General features: G+C 40.2%; 1 protein-coding gene across 3 annotated transcripts in view; it reads right to left on the reverse strand.

Annotated features, from left to right (window-relative positions):
• Positions 1 to 20,589, reverse strand: part of arhgef10 (Rho guanine nucleotide exchange factor (GEF) 10) — a 271,880-nt gene that overhangs the window by 238,271 nt on the left and 13,020 nt on the right. For 2 of the 3 annotated variants that reach the window (XM_048530741.2, XM_048530739.2), the window contains exon 2: positions 5,231 to 5,338. The exons of the other annotated variant lie outside the window; for it this stretch is intronic. In XM_048530741.2, coding sequence (XP_048386698.1) covers positions 5,231 to 5,267 — 37 coding nt within the window. In that variant the 5' untranslated portion in view covers positions 5,268 to 5,338. The remainder of the gene's footprint in view (positions 1 to 5,230; positions 5,339 to 20,589) is intronic. 3 annotated transcript variants of the gene reach the window in all.

Raw genomic sequence — 20,589 nt, forward strand, 5'->3', positions numbered from 1 at the left:
ATATTTAGAGTTCAGCTTAATCTTTTCTCCACCATCTCATTTCAACTTATCAATTGAGCGGCCAATTCGTAGCTTCCATTAGAAGATAGCCAATTAGCTGTGTGAACGGGGAGTTACTCACCCAATCAGAAGCTTAGGTTGGGATGTCACACAGCAGAAGGGTCAAATAATGAATAGGAAGTTTCCTTAACCTCTTGATCTTTATTTCATATGGCAAGCTCAAAATAAATCAAAAATGAATTCGAGGAGAAAAAGCACCTTACTCAATAGACTATAAATTTCCACCACAGTGTCAGACAGTATTTCCCCAGCACCAGAAAAGCTGATTAGGTGCATTCATACGATGTCTTCGACATTTTTAAAACATGTTCTCAAGGGTCCAGTTGGCAAGAAAGCACATTACTGCCCAATCCAGGTTGTTTTTGAGCAGGAAATGCTGAGTTACCTTCTGGAACTGCTGCAGTTTATGCAGCAAATAATAGTTTGAGAGAGTTTGAAGATTTTTACTTTGCTACGATGAAGGAACGAGGCTATGGCTGGCTCTTTTGCTAAGCTGGGAGTCATTCAGCTGGCCTGCTCATTGCCTTCTCTCACTGTCACCATGTGGTACTACTGGAGGTTCCATTACACTACTGTTACATATCCAGTGTAGAATCAATGGGCAAAGTGGCAAAAGTTGGCGTGGGAATAGCGTGAAAGACCATGAGGGTGGGTGAAGGGGTGTAGCCTACCATGGGGGCATGAAGTGGGTTGAATGAGGCATAGGGGAGTTTGTGCCGGTGAGGTGAGATGTTAGAAGATCACTTCTGTACTCAGCCTCTGCTGTGGCTGGCTCAAAGCCTTCTCTCCCAGGTCGGATAGACCAATTGCTGATCACAGTGGAGCCCCCAGAGAACAGTGAAGATCTCATCTCTGAGCTCACTTTCTCCCAGTGTGTGCGCACAAAACCTCAGATGATAAAAATCCAGTTGTCGATTCCATGTTGGGATGGTGTAGATTAGGGTTTTGACCATAATTTTAAATGTAGCAAATGCAGCAAATTCATTCACAAGTCACTAAAAATGGCTAAGTGTTTGATGAGGATACTTAAACAAAACTAAACCACTCTGGTTAATTTCTAAAACAATGAAACTGTAAAGCAGAAAAGGCAATAAAACTTGGAGAAAGTGTGAGAATAAAAGATTTGTAAGACTGTTACCAAAACTGAAGGACTGAATCCACCAGCAGTATGCCACTGCCGGGTCGGCTGTTTTTTCAATGTTGGTATAAATGTTTTGGATGTGAATACAGAAAGTGTGGTTAGAACATTTGCAGATGACACCAAAATAGGTGGAGTAATGGAATTTGAAAAAAGTTTATCTCCATGTACAATGGGATCTTGATTACATGGGTCAATAAGCTGAGGAGTCGAGGATGTAATTTAAAAAAATCACAGAATCCCTAGAATGTGGAAACAGGCCATTTGGCCCATCAAGCTCCACACTGATCCTCCGAAGAGCATTCCACCTAGACCTATCCCCCTTCTCTTCCCCTGTAATCCTGCGTTTCCCATGGCTAACACACCTGATCTACACATTCCTGAAAACCATGGGCAATTAGCATGGCTAATTCACCTTGCCTGCAGATCTTTGGACTGTGGGAGGCAACTGGAGCACCCAGCAGAAACCGACGGAAACACAGGGAGAATGTGCAAACCCCACACAGTCCCCTGTGGGTGGAATCAAATCCTGGTCCCTGATGCTGTGAGGCAGTAATGTTAACCATTGTGCCACTGTGCCACTCGTAAATGTAAGATCAATGTTAGGCAAATATAAGGTGTTACATTTTGGTAAGGCAAATCAGGACTGGACCTTTACAGTTAATGACAGGGCCATGGGGAGTGTTGCCAAACAAAGGATCTTGAGGTGTAGGTGCATACTTCCTTGAAAGTGGAGCCATGGGTAGACAAGGTGGTGAACATGGTGTTCGGTATGCTTGCCCTCATTGGTCAGAACATTGAGTATAGGAGTTGCAATGTCATGTTGCAGTATTAGGACATTATTGAGTCCATATTTAGAATACTGCGCACAATTCTGACTGGCCTTCTACAGAAAAGTTGTTTTTAAACTACAGGGGTATAGAAAAGATTTGCAAGGATGTTGACCGGACTGGAGGGTTTGCATTGTAGGAAGAAGTTGAATAGGTGGGGCTTTTTCCCTTGGAGCACCGGAGTCTGAGTTTATATAGGTTCATAAAACCATGAAGGGGCATGGTTAAGAGTGAATAACCACGGTCTTTCTCTGGGGGGTCCAAAACCACAGGGCACATGTTTAAGGTGTGAAAGGCAAGATTTAGAGTACCTGAGGGGTTTCTTTTCCACCCAGAGGGTGTTGTGTATACAGAACAAGGAAGTGGTGGAGGTTGGTGCAAAAATAACACTGAGAAGGTATCTGGACGGGTATATAAAGGAAAGGGTTTTGAGGGATATGGGCCAATTGTGACAAATTGGGATGGCTGATCGGTACGGTCAGGTTGGACCAAAGGGCCGGTTTCCACACTGTATGACTCGATGACTGGAGCTCTTTTCTTTTGAAAGGAAGCATCAGAATGATCTCAAGGTAAACAAAAAGATTTGACACTGTGGTTGGTGGTGGGGTAGAGGGGTATAAGGGAATTGTAAATATAAGATCGTCATTAACTAATATAAACAAAGAATTCAGGAAAAATCTCTCTGCCAAAAAAAGAGTGCCAGAATATAGAACTTGCCACCACAAGGAAAAGTTAAGGACAATATTTACATTTAACTAAAGCTAGAAAAGTACGAGGATAAACTGATCAGGTGACATCAATAGGAATGGGAGGAGGCTCTCCGTGCCACATTTGTGATATGAATCGGTTGGAACAAATAACTTGTTTCCATGCTGTGAACTCTGTGCTGGTCTGGAGGGGTAATTTGGAGATGGTGGAATTCCCATGGGTTCTGCTGTTTGTCTTCCAGGCTTGTAGAAGGCACAGATTTGAAAGATGCTGTTGAAGGAGGCTTGGCAAGTTGCTGCATTGCATCTTGCAAATGGTACACTCTGCTGCCAATGTTTCAAGGTGGAAGGAGTAAATGTCCAATTCTTAGGTGAGAAATTTCAAATGGTGCTGAATAATTATGCATCCCCACTTACGTTGGAAGGAAAGTCACAGATGAAATACTGTAATTAAAGATGTTAGGACTTTGCTCTAAAATATTTCTCAGGGAAGTGTTCAACGTACAGCAATGACCTGCATCTGGAATGAGTGGCTTCTGCAACTCCAACCAGCTTCCTTAGTGCCAGATATAATTCTGGCCAGCAGGCTGTCCCTCCTGATTCTCTTTAACTTCAATCATAGGAGGGCCCCTTGATGCCATACTCAGACAAATGTTCCTTTGAATTAAAGGGCAGCCACTGTCACCTCTCCACTGCAATTCAGTTCTCTGTGTTTAAACCAAGTAGGTAATGAAATCTGGAACTAACTGATCTAGACAGCAATTAACTGAGCATTGATAAGAAGCTTACTGATAAGTTAGTGTCACTAGATAACACTGTTGATGCATTCTTCCAACACTTTGACAATAATTGGGAGCAGGCAGATGGGGTGGTCAATGCACAGTTTAGATTTGACCTGATCTTTGTAGATATGACACATTCCAGTATTATAAACTGCTTACTTAGAACAGCAAATTGATATAGAGCACATCCAGCTAACCCAACTAAATAATGCATAACATGCAATGTTGATCTGCTCAGTTAGCAATAACATTCCCACAGCACAGTACAGCAACTGTGCAAAATTAGTGGCAAAGGACGTTCAACTAAATTGCAAAATAAGAACAAAAGATAGATGGACATACCACAGTTAAGATGCCCATGCTCCCAATAATATTGCAAGAGGTATAGCTTTTCAAGACAGCATTATTACACCATCCCAGAAGAAAGTAATTTTAGTTGGTTATTAGGAGGCAATTAAGTTCTTACATGCCGTTTAATACAAAATGTTCCACTGCGGGAAAAACAAAGACATCCTCACAAGGTTACACACCAATTGGCTACATTATGGACATGACATTCATTCAAAGCAACATCTTGCAAACCTGCATTATATACCATCTCATGAGTTAAAATTGCAACCCCTGGTATAACACCCAGTTTGTAACGACACACAACAGTCACTAAAGTGACATTATCTATTAGGTAAGTACATCACAACATAGAAAACATTAATGAATATATTCATGAGTGAAATTTCAGGGATAAGGTTCGCCACTATTCCATTTCACAATCAGAATGTTCATCTAAGGCAGAATGCTTTGTGTGAAGCCGTTTCTCATCAATTCAATTTTATTCAATTTAATTCAAGTATTGGAATAAGTGGATTCAGTTTGAATTTTGAATAGAGAAGGCAATAAACTTTCAAATTCCATCTTAAATAGTTTGATGCTACAATGAGTGGGAAAAGCATAAAGATCTCTGAGGATGGACAGAAATAGATGGACTCAATTGCTTTCTCCATTCTGAACTGTCCTGCAGCAGTATGCCACAAGGATGAGTGCCGGGTCGGCTGTTTTTTCAATGTTGGTATAAATGATTTGGATGTGAATACAGAAAGTGTGGTTAGAACATTTGCAGATGACACCAAAATAGGTGGAGTAATGGAATTTGAAAAAGTTTATCTCCATGTACAATGGGATCTTGATTACATGGGTCAATAAGCTGAGGAGTTGCGGATGTAATTTAAAAATCACAGAATCCCTAGAATGTGGAAACAGGCCATTTGGCCCATCAAGCTCCACACTGATCCTCCGAACAGCATTCCACCTCGACCTATCCCCCTTCCCTTCCCCTGTAATCCTGCGTTTCCCATGGCTAACACACCTGATCTACACATTCCTGAAAACCATGGGCAATTAGCATGGCTAATTCACCTTGCCTGCAGATCTTTGGACTGTGGGAGGAAACTGCAGCAAAGGAATGGAAGTAATTTCACGAGCAAATCATGATTGATGTAAAAAAAATGGTGTTATTTAAAAAATGCTAGAAATGCCCAAGATTTGTACATTCCTGAAATACATGAAAATTCACCACCTCCATTTAGGCTCAGTTTCATCTATTATGTAATTGTGTTATGCCCAGAAGCACTGCATGCCAGTCACTCCTGCACATTTCATGATTTTTAATATTAGTTTTCCTAGAAGGTGCGACTTAATGCAGTTCATAGTTTTTACCTTCAGGAGGAGGCGGTGGAAATTCATCCTGTTCCATGCTGCTTGGATTTCATTTGGGGCACGTTCTCATTGAAGTCTGCAGTGCATCCCTTGATACAGCTCATTCCTCTGAATGAAGAAGGAATATTATTAGTTACAATGGCTTCCAAAAGAAAGCTATCTGAATGTCACCAAAAAGAAAAGGAGTTTGATAGGTTTACAGTTTGCACCTTCCGCATAAATACAGAAGCTCTCTTGGAGAGGCATGGTGTGAAAAATCATTCTGTGGCAACAAAAATAGTAAAGTCAAGCTCAATACCTTGTCAATTCTTGGAATATGTCTAGCAGTCTGTTAATTTTTAATTAAAACAGACAGTAACAAAGGTTTTTTTTCCAAAAAAAGTAACTGACACAGAGACCTAGAAAGCTATCAACCTAAACACATTGCTGTCCATGCTTAGGACACTTTGACCAGTTTATGTATTAAAAACAGTTTACCCAATTGCTCCTGGTTGTGAGAGGACCAAAGGAACACAGTTTTCGATTTGCAGTTCAACTCAAACTTATTAACAAATTATTCCTTATTAAAAACACTGACAGCATTTACTCTTTATCTAGCTCTCCCATTTAAGAAAGGATATTACCCACAATGATCCATGTGTTTGAGCTGTGCTGCTTGAATCTCGTTCTTCTCAGACACAGGGCTGACTTTCTTCCACAAAGATAGGTCTTGCAGGTCAGAGTGGATCTTCTCCTGGGTCATCTTGGATTGCCGCATCATTTTCTGCTAGGATTCTTGCGGAGAGTTTTCACTGTAAACCTTCACTGAGCTAGTGGCTTCTAAGTGTGATTTTTGACAATCTGCCCTTGTCCCAGACCTTCTAGAATGCTCTGATGAGTGATGAAATGGCTAATACTCCATACAAATGTTATTTTCATTCAACCAAAGGTAAGCATTTGCTAAACTGATTTCATGCTAATTTACTGTCGGCTTGAGGCTATGGATATTTTAAAGCTATTGCAGGATTAGACAGGTAACAGTTCACACATGATGAAATTAATTACTTGTCAACTGTCTACTGCTCTTTCACTGAACACACTTGAAACTACTGCAATATCAAAATGATGGCTCTGGCTAACACGATTGAAGAAAGCAATAAATTAGTAAAGGATACCTTGCAAATTGGCATTTGATTGCCAGATTAATTTCAATATCGGTAAGGGGGAGATGGTACATTTTGGTAAGAGGGATAGATTAATTGTTTCGTATTCATTCACGAAATGTAGGTATCTCTGGCTCGGTCAGCATTTTCTGCCCATTCTCATATGCCTTTGAGAAAAATAGAGATGAACTGCCTCCTTGAACTGCTGTAGTTCATTTGCTGCAGGTACACACAGAGAGTGTTCCAGGAATTTGACCCAACAACACTGAAGAATACAAGCTTCCAAGTTAGGATGGGAAGTCGCTGAGAAGGGAAATTGCAGATCGTGGTATTCCCAGGAATCTATTACCCTTCTCTTTCTAGATGGAAGCAATTGTGGGTCTGGAAGGTGATATCTAAGGAGCTTTGAAGAGCTTCTGCAGTGTATCTTGTGGATGATGCACACTGCTGCCGCTGAGCATTGCTGCAGAGACATAATGTTTGTCGATGTGATGTCAATCAAGTGGGCTGCTTTGTTCTGGATGGTGTCAAGCTTTTTCAGTGTTGTTGGAGCTGGACTCATCCAGCTAAGTGGGGGGTCTCCATCATACTACTGACATGTGTAGTGTAGCTTGCTGACTGGTTTCAGGAAATCAGAAGGTAAGTTACATGTTACAGGATTCCTAGCCAACGTCCTGCTCTTGGGAGTCACAGCACGTATATGTTTGGTCCTGTTCCGTTTCTGAATATTGGTAACTCACGGGATGTTGATAGTGGGGAATTCAGGTGTGATAAGGGATGTCAATGAATGATGGTTAGATTTTCTCTTGTTGGAAATGGTCATGGCCTAGTTCCAGTGTGGCAAAGTGGGAAGTGATGGCCTAATGGTATTATCACCGGACTGTTAATCCAGAGACACAAGTAATGTTCTGGAATCCCACCATGGCAGGGTGTGGAATTTGAATTAAAAGCTGTAATTAAAAAAAGAGTGAGTCTAATGATGGCCATAAATCCATTATTGATTTGTGAAAAACCATCTGGTTCACTGATGTCGTTTAGGGCAAGAAACAATCTGTGCCATCCTTATCTGGTCTAGCCTGTTGTGATTGTAATGAGGTCAGCCATGTGGGCATCATATAACATGAGTTCCCTGATTAGACCAGATGAACTGCTCCAATCAGGGACTGACAGATAAAAAACAATTTTGTCTGAGGGATCTGGGTCAGTGTTAAGTGCTTTCCATGCATAAATAAAAGGTGGTTTTATGATGGGACACCAGCCTCTGTGGACATTTTTTTCTTGGCCTACAGGTGACTCCAGATCCACAGCAATGTGGTTTACTTCTAATCGCACTGTGAGTAATTTGGAATGGGCAACAAATGCCGGCTTCATCTTGTTAACGAATAAAAGTGATGGTTACGTGTTCCTTGTCAGTCTAAGTCTGGATACTGTCCAGATTTCCTGATTAGATATGTGCTGCCTATATAACTGAATAGTTGCTGTGATTGGCACTGAACATTCTTCAATCAACAAACATCCACATTTATTCTGCCCTTATGATGGAGGGAGGGTCATTGGTGAAACAAATGAAGATGGCGGGGTCTATAAAACTCCCGAGGAAGTACTGCACAGATGTCCTGAAGCTGAGATCACTGACCTCGAACAAATGTAACCATGTTCCTTGCATGGGTAATAGTGTCTAAATAGGGTGGAAGACTGAAGGATATTACTAAACATTGAACATAGTGACACAGTTTAGTAAAGCAACAAAACAAAATCTAAACATGTGGATCCAGTTGAAGGGAAAAAAAAAGAGGTTGAAAGTGAGGAGCCACGGTAAACTGCATTAAACCTTGATTAGGTCACACTTTGTGTACACTGCATAGCTTTCGTCTCCACATATTAAAAAGGAATGCAGGAATTGTACATTTAGTTAGGTGTCATACCAGAAATAAGATAAAACAATTAAGATTGAACAGACTGGACCTTTTGTCTGGAATAGAGAAGGTGGAGAATAACTTGGACATTTTCAGGATAACAAAATGACTTGATCAGGTCGATAAGACCAAATTATTCCTCCTTTTGGGAAAATCCAAAACTTGACCATAAACTAAAAATTACAGAATTCAACATGGTCATCCTTTGAATGCAGAACATGCCACCATAAAGAGATATGAGTAGCATGGGTGCATATAACAGCAAGCTAGGAACGTATGAGATAGAGAACAGCTGCAGAATTGATAGGTTTCGATGAAGAGGGAAAGTATTATCTAATGTGCGGAATGTGAAAACAGTAAAAAGAGCAGGTGGCCTCAATGGCTTGTTTCTGTTCTTTAAGCTCGATTATTCAGGTTTCCAAATACTGGCTAGGTCAGGACACACAGTGAGCGCAATTTGAAAACTGTTGTCCTGCAGTCATCTCAGAAATGCCTCCTAAATAGTTTGAATATTTCAAAGTGCTGTCTGGGGGCTTGGAATGGAAAAGTTTCGCCTCTTTCAGAGTTTGATAAGAAGCCAGCACAGCCTATTTTACTGGAACATGTTAAGCACAGAGTTGTCAGATCTACACTGAGGTCAAAGAAATGCTCCAGTTGTGAAATTTATAAGGTTTTCAGTAATCAGCACTTGAAACTTAACAGGGGCTCAGGTGGGTGTGGTCAACCTCATTCTCTACCATTTAGTCTCCATGGGCTTCTGATGATCTGCCTGTTCTAATAGGCAGCAGGCAATTCCCATTTCTTGGAGGCATTCAGCTGCAGTATACCAGACACTAAGATCACCTCCTGCTAATTTAGGGCATCTACACTTCAGAATATCATTGCCAGTTATATAGTTGCGGTATGAGAATTGTTTGATCTGTGTGTTGGTTTCTAAAGTATATTTGGAAAATACGGCCTGATGTAATCAGTTGGATTCTAAGGCAGAAGCACAAGATAAATCTTACATGAGTAGTGGACTCTAATGTTATAACTAAAGTGAAAACTAAATAGTTTGAAAATTCAGAACTAATGAGCAACTTTAGTGTACCTTAAAACTTTTTTGTAAACAGTCCATAGGTAAAATACAAGCCATCTGCAGTCCAATTGCCAATTAAACATGACCATTGTTCTATCATGAAGTAATGGAAAAATGAGCATTGTAGAGATGAAAAAACAAAATCTACTTGCCAGATCTCAGTGTATTCAGCAGCCTTATTTAACAAATTATTTTAAACACGATGATGACTCAGAGGATCTAAATCATAAAATCTGGTCCGCCACCTAGATTTCTGAAAGGTGAGCAACACTGATTCATCAGTGGCAATCTTTTCTGAAGCATATTTAAGAACAAGCTTGTACATATGCCAGCAATTCAAACATACCTTAAATCAGGCTACAATAAGAGGGGCAGGAGGAATATATTTGAGCTAACTGATCGCTGAAAACACATTGATCTCTGGTGAGGCTTTCAGGGACATTTCTAATTAATCCTCTATGTTTTTTCTGGCAGTGCAGTGACATTCCTGCTGCAAAACCATCAGGCTACTACTAGAGATAGCATGATTGTTGGCACCGATCAGCCCTAACCACCAGCCAGAAAAACATTCAAGGTTGGGCAGGTCAAAACTGGAGTTCTACTTCAAACATCAAATGTGATTTTGCATAATTTAGATATTAGCTGGTACTTTATAATTTCATCTTCCTCAGAAAGTGATATTTCTATGAGGGGATTTCTAACATTTCTCAAGCATTTGTTCCATTTAACAATTTAGAAGGTCCCAGCATCCACAATACTGTTACAATTATAACACTGTAGTAATCAATATTTTATGAATGGGCATGCAGAGCTGTTGGAAACACAACATAGGTGCCACTATTACCAATTGTTGCATTTGGAAACAAAGGAAAACAAGAAACTGCCATGCACAAGAGAATGTTTCCCAAGAACACTATTTCCATTCTGCCAAACCAGTGGGAGTTTGTTAAAACTGTTATAACGATGGAATGCAACAAAATCATAATGGACTTGTACATATGAACATGTGATTTTACAAAATTTGCTAACACTTTAGAAAACATAGTTATATGCTTTAATAGGAACCATTTTCAATCAACATCATTCCACAAGCACATACAACAGAAGTTCACACATGTCTTTCAACAAGAAAGGATTATAATTTGGCATGTAGGAAACATTATAATTTAATTAGCCAAGTCAGGAGGATATTAGGTTAATCAACAATGCATCTGACAAAAAAGTAGATCATTATTACAGCGTAGGCAAGACATCAGGATCACAGAGTCAGAATAGTAAGGTAGGTATGAGCCTAAGCATTCAAATTTTCCTTCTTGTCAGTTTGGATCTCATTAAACAGATGGGTGAAGAAGAATTTGTCCCATGGTACACTTTCTTACTTAGTACAATGTAGAATCAACTCATCCCTGTCAAAATGCCAACACACAAGGTAAAAGGGGCCATATTCTATCCATGTAACATGCCTGTTTTTAATGGATAAAAAGTGCTGATGTAAACAGTTAATTAGCAGACAAAACTTATTTACATTTAATGAGTAACTAATCTTCCTATACAGAATGATGTTCGTTGGTGAACAGGGGAATATTGATAAATATTCCAGGATCATCTGGAAATTTTGTGACTACAGAGCAGAAACCATAGCCACAACAGCAGTTGCTCCCAGGGGAGAGGAATTTTTTTCATGGCCAAATTTGCAGATTTCTTTGCATGGAAGTATTTTCAAATGACAGCGTTCCTTCAATATCAATACGATTTGGGGCCAGCTAACTCAGTGAGTGGATGACAAGCCTGTGATGCCGAGTGACACTAACAGCACATATTCAGTTCCTATATTGGTTAAGGTCACCATGAAGACCCCACATTCTCAACTCACCCATCATCTGAGGCGTGGTGATCTTCATGTTAAACTGACCTGAAGTCATATCTCTCCAGTAATACCGCAGCCCTGTGATCTGGGGCTATGGCATCTTTCACTCGAGTTCACTGTTTCATCTTGACTGCTTTGTGATATTATCAGCTTTCCCCTTGGTCATAAATATTCAGGCTGCTGGGATTAATCCACATTTTTGGCTTCATTGAGCAGAAGCACATAGGAGTCTTGCAAATTTAGCATCAGTTAGACTCAATGACAGCTATCCAATATGGTCAATTTTTGAGTTGCAGTCTACTCCAAGGCAGTTGTGCTCCTGCTCATTACATATATATCCAAGTCTAACGATGTTGAATCAACTAGCTATTATTAAGCTATTTTATGTCTCATGGGAAGGGAGGTTAGTAATAACAATTAGAAATAGCTGCACTCTTAAGGATAACAACATTTCAGGAGCAAAAGTCCCTTTAATACTTCAATAATTGCACGTTGTCTTTCTACTTCCACAGGATACATGACAATTAAACCAAGCCATCAGCAGGCAAAACGGATAAGACGGTTGTGAACAATGTAAACTGAAAATCTTTCAGTGCTAAAATGTTACCAAAAGATTGCTCTGCAGGGAACAGCTTTCATATGCCAGCTTTCTGTCCACATCATAGCAACTTGTTTAATCTTGCTTGGTTTGAGAAAACATATTTCTTTTCCCTCAGTAATTCATAATGGCTGCTTCCCACATATTCCAAACAGGAACAGTGGTGGTGGGAGAAATCCATGTTGTCATGTGAAAAGGCAGCAAAAAGGTTACAACGTAGGTGGTCTTGATTTCACTGGTACAGGGAATCTGTTTGCATGTATAAAGCAAACACAAGGTTAGTAAAGATGTGGAAGTAACTGAAAATGTCCACTTACTGCCCATTCCTAACGCCCCTTCAGAAGGTGGTGGTGAGCTGTCTCCTTGAACTGCTCCAAGTCCACATGAAGATTTCCTCACATTGCATTATTAGGCCAAGAAATACCGGGTTTTGACCCAGAATAACTTGGGAGGTGTTGGTAGTGCCCCCGCGGAAAGAAGTCAAGGATTTGCTAGCTGCTGCTAAAGAGCATTGGCAAGTCACTGCACTGCACATTGTAGATAGTATGCACTGCAGTCACTTTGTGCAAGTGGTGGAGGAAGTGAATTTTAAAGCCGTGGTGCCATTTAACAAAACAGTTTTACTCAGGGTTGTATTGAGTTTGAAGTTTTGCTTGAAATGATGTGGCTTCATCTATTCAAGTAGAGATATTCCTTTACATGTCTGATTTGTATCTTATGAAGGATTCCAGGGAGTCTGGTGGTGTGTCACTTACCACAAAATATTCACCTTCTAACATCTTCCTTCAGGAATGTACGTACATGGCTGATCTAGTTTCCAGTCAATGGTAACCTCCCAATATGTAGTTGGTTGGGAATTAGACTACGATAATGCTGTTGAATATTGAGGAGGTATGGTTTGGTTTTCTTGTTGGAGATAAACTTTGCCTGGTACTAGCCATTTATCTGATAAATCCGAATGTTATTCAAATTGCATCATTATCAAATTGCAAAGAGTCGATACACAGAGATGTGCAGTTATCATTAATCATTCCCCTCTCCGATCCTACGAAAGAGAAGGTAATTTTTAAAGCATATACTTTTTTTTCGAATTAGTGCAGTAGGTTCTACCTTAATGCCCCATGGCTGGGAAAAGATTATTCCCCAGTGCCCATCAACTTCAATATTACTAGCAGTTCTTGATATAAAGGTCAGTCATTCTCATTTCTGGAATTCAGCTTTTTTGACCAAAGCTGTAAAGGGGTCTGAAGCAGAGTTAGCCTTGCAGAGCCCAGACCGAGTTACCAATAACCTGCTGATTGATGCTAAGTGTGCTTCATAACACAAAAATGTCTCAGATCATTCTTCTGATGATTGAGTGCAGGGTGATCGAGTGGTAATTGCTCAGATTGAATTTTATAGACAGTACATGCTCGAGAAATTTTCCTCTTCTTTGTCAGATAAGTGGCAATGTCTTACAACGTAGTGGAACAGCTTGGCTGGAGGTACAGGGAATTTTGGAGCACGTCTTCAAGCATTGTAACTGGAACTTTGTCAGGACACCAAACCATTGCTGTAACCAGTGTGTTCAACCATCTCATTATGAAGTGAATCAAATTAACTGAGGATGGACTTCTCTGAGATGGTAACCACAAGTGAAGGCAGAGATGGACCATTCAACTTCTGGATGAAAGTACTTAGCTTTGTCTTTTGTACTCACATGCTGGCCTCTATCATCGTTGTGAATGGGGATGTTCACAGACCCTCCTCCTTCCATTAGTTTGTTACAGTTAGATGTGGCAGGAATGCTTTGATCAACTGCTCGAATCAGACTATAGCATGTAGCATGGTCTGCTACATGTCTCAATGAACTGACAGCACCCTCCTGCCTTTTTTGTAATGACAGATCAAAGGAAATAACGAATCAAGACCTTATATATTTCATTGATACTAATGGCTCACTTGACATCATGCTCGATTTATTTGATCTATTCTGAAACTATCTTATTCAGCAATGGTGGTAACGCAACATAATACAATGTACTCAGTGAAAAGTTGGGACTGACTCCACAAGCAATGTGCGATAATCACTCTCACTAGCACTATTGCAGACAGATACATCTGCCACAATTAGATTAGCAGGAACAAGGTCAGGTACACTTCCCTTTCTGGCAGTTTTCTTATCACTTGCTGCAAGCCAGTTTCCAAATATATTGCTGAGGAATCGGCATGCTCGCTCAGACATGTTACGACTAAGCTACAGACACCCATTCAACCTTCTGGAATATTAATGCAATTTGAGGATGGAAATAATAATTTCCAGAGCCAAAAGAAAAGAAATTGGGCCACTTAAATCTATTAACTACTTTATCCATCAAGTCATTGAGGGCGGATGGAGAAGCATTGGATTGTTTGACTGCTGCATCAGGAGTATGAGGGTTACAGGCCCTCACTGTAACTTGGGCAAAGTATCAGAGCATTAAGGCAGTTTGTTAAATAAGTTACCTTGAGGCTCTGCAGCCCACGGGCAGTAAATCATGCAGGCACTTTCTTCTGAAATTGGAATGCCAAGCCAAGAAATACCCCTCACCCACTACACATCTCCAGAATGAAAGTTTGCCCTAATCTGCTGACTAATAGTGCACTAATTCAGTTTGGTAGTCACAAAGACACAGATATGGACTGTCCAAGTTATACTAAAGATAGAATGGCACAAAGTAATATTGATTTCTTTGGGGGTCTTGTCTGGGGGAGGAATTCAGTTGAACGTCACTAAATTCATGCCCTGCACCCTCAGTGAAAGAAAAATCAACTTCAAGTTGTGAACACTGTTATTGGAACTATAGCACTTACTTCACACTCTAGCCTTGAACATCTCATATGACTGCAGAACACTGAAATCTTCATGGTCCATCAGCTCTAGTCAAAACAAGGCCTTTTTTCAATGCTACCAGCATTCCACTCCAGAGCACTTCATTTTAATTGCACAATTTTAGCTACAAAAAAAAGGGGTAAAAGCTGACTGTTGCATTCTAAAATGTTAAGAAAATGACAAAATAGTAGAAAGCCATCACATGGAGGTTATCGAGTTGCTCGCGGAGCCGATGTGTTTGAATGCAAACATTTCATCACCCTGCACGGTAACACTGTCGGTGCGCCTCCAGTGAAGTTTCGGTGTTCGGTCCCGCTTGTTATTTATATGCTTCGGTTTGTTGGGGTGGTTGGCATCACTTCTGGTTTTGATTTTCAGTTTGTACATCAGATCCAGTTCAGCGTGTTTGTTGATGGGCTTCTCGTTAGAATGCCTGCCCTCAGGAGTAACCTGGCATGTCTCTGTTTGGCTTGTGCTATTATGGATTTGTTGTCCCAGTCGAATTTGTGTCCTTCTTTGTCTGTCTGTACTGAGACCAGTGAGAATTGGTCATGTCTCCTGATAGCTAGTCGGTGTTTGTCTATCCATATTATCAGTTTTCTTCCAGTTTGGTGTATGTAACATTTCCCACAGTCCTTTTATGGTATTTTGTATATTACATCAGTTTTATTGATTGCAGGTATGGGATCCTTTACGTTTGTCAGTACTTGTTGGAGGGTGCTTGTTGGTTTGTGAGCCACCCAGATACCTAGGGGTTTGAGTAGTCCTGTGGTCATCTCTGATATGTCTCTGATGTGCTGTAGAGTAACAGCGCTCCCCACTATCCAACACAAACTCTGGGTCCAATATGTAGATGGCACCTTCATGATTATCAAATGCACAAGACTAGAAGAAACCCGCTGACACAAACAACATTCTGACCAGAATAAAATTCACAAAAGAAGAAGAGAACTAGTGACTATCCTTCCTAGATATAATGGTAGAATGCAGGAACAACAGGCAACTCCAGACCAACATATACAAAAATACCACCCATATGGACCAGACACTTAATTACACCTGCAACCACTCTAACACCCATAAACAGAGCTACATCAGGACATTATTCAAATGAACCACAACACACTGCAACAACCCAGAGCTGTGCAAAGCAGAGCAGGAGCATTTATACGTGTTTTTAAAAGGAATGGATACTCAAAAAGCATAATCTGCCATTATCTCTGTGACAGACCACAACTAGAAGATAACACAGCCAGGCACAATAGTCACCCTACCGTACATCAGAGACATATCAGAGATGACCAGAAGACTACTCAGACCCCTAGATATCAAGGTAGCTCACAAACTAACAACTACCCAGGAACAGCTGCTGACACATGTAAAGGATCCTATACCCACAACCAATAACACCATCATAATAAACAAAGTACCATGCAAAGAATGAAAATTTTAGCTACAAAAAAAGGAGGAAAAGCTGACTGTTGCATTCTAAAATGTTAAGAAAATGACAAGATAGTAGAAAGCCATCACATGGAGGTTATCGAGTTGCTCGCCGAGCGAATGTGTTTGAATGCAAACATTTCATTACCCTGCTCGGTAACAGTCGGTGCGCCTCCGGTGAAGTTTCGGTGTTCGGTCTCGCTTGTTATTTATGTGTTTCAGTTTGTTGGGGTGGTTGGCATCACTTCTGGTTTTGATTTTCAGTGGTTTGTACATCAGATCCAGTTCAATGTGTTTGTTGATGGAGTTCTGGTGAGAATGCCTGCCCTCAGGAATTCCCTGGCATTGCACATTGCACAGTCCAAACTGGAAGTAAAGTGATATTAAGGATACATGAACACCAACTGGCCACCAAGAGACACGACCAGTTCTCACTGGTCTCAGTATATTGCCCTCTGCACATAGGGACAAAGAAGGACATGAATTTGACTGGGACAACACATCCATAACAGCACATGCCAAACAGAGGCATGCCAGGGAGGCCTGGCATTCCAACCGGAACTCTACCAACAAACACATTGAACTGGACCCAACATACAAACCACTAAACACAAAAGCAGAAATGATGCCAACCACTCCAACAAACCAAGGCGTATAAATAACATGCAGGAGAGAACAACGCTTCACCGGAGGCGCACTGACAATGTTACCAAGCAGGGTGATGAAATAAGTTTACAATCTGATTCACAAACCGAGCTACAAAACATACATTGTACTTAAATACATAGTGCATTATAAATTTTAGATCAATACTAAATGGAAGAACTACTTAGAATGTCCAACAGGTCTATACCACTGTTTAAGCTCCACAAGCATCTTCCGATCCCTCTTTGTCTAAACCAATCATACATACTGGGCCGAATAGTATTGCAATATTTATATTGTTCACATTGCACAAGCATACAAAAAGTTACAATGTAATAATCAATTGTTATAATTAAATCAATTACAACAATGAATGCTGTTAAACACTATTTACCTCTATCAATGTCACCTCAGAATTTAAAAAAGAATCAAATTCATAGCTTGAAGCATGATTGCCTTTCTTAATGGAAATTAGGCCATGTGTTGCCAATATCCGGTCTAGCTTAATTATGACTCCAGATCCACTGCAATATAAAAACAAAATTCCACCAACACTGGAAATCTGAAAAAACATCATATCAAGTGCTGAAGAAACTCAGCAGCTCTGGCAGAATCAGTCAAAAAGAGAAACAGAGTTAATGTTTTAAGTTTGATGTGATTCTCCTTCAGAATAAGTTTGTTTCCTAAAATCCTTTTGAAAAGGCCTAGGTAGAATCTCAGTCGCAATCAAGAAAGCAGCTCACCACTGAAGATCAATTATGGATGGACAATAAATGTTGGCCTTGACAGTAAAATCCAATGAATGACTTTTGAAGAATTTTTATAAAAATTCAAACAGGGTAATCAATCAAAAGCAAAACCAATGTCAGATGATGTTACTTAGACAGCTTTCAGACAATAATATTTTACCAGTATATAGTATGAGACCTGTTAGGGCATTTCTGTTGTATTTGAGAAAAAAAGGGGTGAACTTCGACTGGTTCCTGAAACTCCCCACCAGTGAGATTTTTCAAGTGATTCATGAACCTTTTGCAGACTAATTGACAGCCATTATTTGTTATGATTAGTTAACAACTCCATTGTCAAAACATCAGGTAACTAAGAAGAAACTAGAAAACCAGGACCTATTTTCAGAAATTCCTTTGGATATATGCAATTTATTTCAGTCAGCTTCCATTTGTAACAGCACATCATTTCATAAGCCATACAGTCGTATAGTGCAAGATCTGAGCATTTTTGTTATATTGCCCTCTCTGTTGGAGAAGTTCAAACAAAGTTAAATCAATAAGGGCCTACCAGCCACTAAGCAGATCATGTTCACAGACATACACCGCGCATACCAAGCAGATTATCTACATGACCCAACTATAAAAGGAATATCAAGGTTTACAAGTTACCTCAAACAGGAATATCACCAGCCAATCAACATTCCACAGGCATGCCAGAACATCAGGGAAAGATACATTACAGGTGAAAATATCCAACAAAATAATGACCTACTGTGCTTATTTTTAAAACAAGAATTATGAACTGTATATAACAAGGAATTTGTGAAGCACATGGTGCGAAGTACAATTTTGCAAGACTTGAATGATTCAAAATTCCACTCCAGCCTGTAGAGAGTTAATCAACCATTGCCACAGCTTTACAGGGGCACACCAACAGACATTAGCACGGATAACTAAGAAATGAAGGAAAATAATGCTTTCTAAGGTTCACATTCATGATAAATTTCATTTAAAGTGGGTGTTAAAGTTAGAATCCAGATCCAGGGAAATCGGTCGCTCATGCGTCTGATTTTCATAATCCACCAGGGTAAAGACTAGGAAGCAGAAGAACCTGAAAATACTAATACCAGCCAACTTTTCCAACATTATTCTCAGTGACTACCAATTTTGCAGAGATGGTTTCAGAGCTGGCAGGGCTACCTGATCCCATCAGATGGGCAGTCAAATAGATCCAACAGGAGCTTAGTTAACTGCAATTAAAGGAGGATGTCTCTAATTACTGGGAGCAGCATTCCAGGAAGGCATAAATGCCTCCCTCAGTGCAAACATGGCTGCATGTGGAGAAGAGATATTACCCTTAATCCATCAGTGGCCGACAGGTTGCATGAACAATGTTTGCTTAAGTAGAATTGGTGAGATGGTGCCACCAAGTTGGAATGCCCTTATTGTTCTGCCCTTGTCATTGTAACCTGCTGTTCCTCTAAAGATGTAAGGCCTCCCAGCGGTCCCTTAGCTTTCAGAACACACTTGCTTTGCTTGACTAGACAATGAACTTGTCATCACACCCACTACTATGGACAAGGCTGGTAGAGTGCACTGTCACAGAAGTCTCACTACACAATGGATCAGGACATAAAAAGACAAATACCTTCTCCAGTTACCAAAATGACCAATTAAATACCTTACATTATCAGGTTTCAAAACACAAGATGCATCAACCAAATTTCTTCTGTAGGTTTATTATCAAAATAATTAATTAACATCCATAGCTAGTTACACTGAAGCATATATAGAATCATAGAATCCATACAATGCAGAAAGGGGCTATTAAGACAGCACGCCGAAGAGCACGGGGATTGGGTTGGTAAGCCATGTTTACCATGGCCAATCCACATAACCTGCACATCTTTGGAGGGGAGGAAAATGGAGCACCTTGGGAGAATATGCAAACTCCATATAGACCATTACCCAAGGCTGGAACTGAATCTAAGCGCCTGGCACGAGCCACTGCGTCTCTCACACAGAAATGCACATCCACACACAGACAAACACGCCCTAAATCTTGATCAATCATGAAGGAGAAATAGATTACTCTTTGAATTGATGCTAAAGGTCTTCTTGTCACAATGGGAAAGATCAGCTGCTTAGCTTGTTCATGGCAGGCTCACCCACAATCAGTTTACCAGATGTAAACAAGAACCTTCTCTGAGGTAGCCATAGATTAAAAATGCCCCAGCAGAGTCGACAACAAAGCAAGCATTTAGCACCAGTCATGTACTTTCTAGAGGAAACTTGCTCAAAGAAAATTACTAATTACCATAGTGAACTGTCAGTGACCTCTTTGAAAGAAACCAATCTAAATACATGCTCAAAACATGACAAATTCATTTTTTAACAAAGCTTCAACATTTAAGATCTCCAGCAAAAATAAAATGTCTTTGCAACAATTATAACCAAAGGCTCCTCAATGAAAATTCACAATGAATGCCTTTTTCCCCATGTGTGGTGTGTCTGTGCATGGGGGGGATGGAGAAAGTGTGTCCAGGACATTTTGCCAGTCCCAATTTCTGTTACTGATGCTGAAAGGAAATATGGTCTCAGAAATTTGCAGCTAAAGAGGGCACAAAGCCATAACCATTCAACATTAACTACTCTCTTGTTGCATTTTCAAAAAATGGATTTATATAGAAAAATTAGAACACTTTCAACGAGGCAAGAAGGGATAAACAAACAAACTCCAGTCAGTCCAACTCTGTTGTGAGTAAAGTATTGGGAGCAGTTGAGAAGGACAGAATTAATCTGAATTTGGACTGGCAGGGGTTAATCAAAGACAGTCAGCAAGATTTTGCTAAGGGAGGTCATTACTGAACAGCTTAATTGATGTTTTCAAAAAGGTAACCAAGCAGATAGATGACGGCACTGCATTTTACATAGTCTGCTTGGAGTTTGGTGAGGCTTTTGCTAAGGCCTTGTGAAAGTAAGACCGTACCAGGGTCAATGAAAATTTGGTTAATTGGATCCAGAATTGGCTCAGCGACAGGAAGCCGACAGTCAAGAGGGTTTTTGTGACTGGAAGACACTGTCCAATGGGGTT

The sequence above is a fragment of the Stegostoma tigrinum genome, chromosome 4 (assembly GCF_030684315.1).
Source record: "Stegostoma tigrinum isolate sSteTig4 chromosome 4, sSteTig4.hap1, whole genome shotgun sequence".
Taxonomy (NCBI): domain Eukaryota; kingdom Metazoa; phylum Chordata; class Chondrichthyes; order Orectolobiformes; family Stegostomatidae; genus Stegostoma; species Stegostoma tigrinum.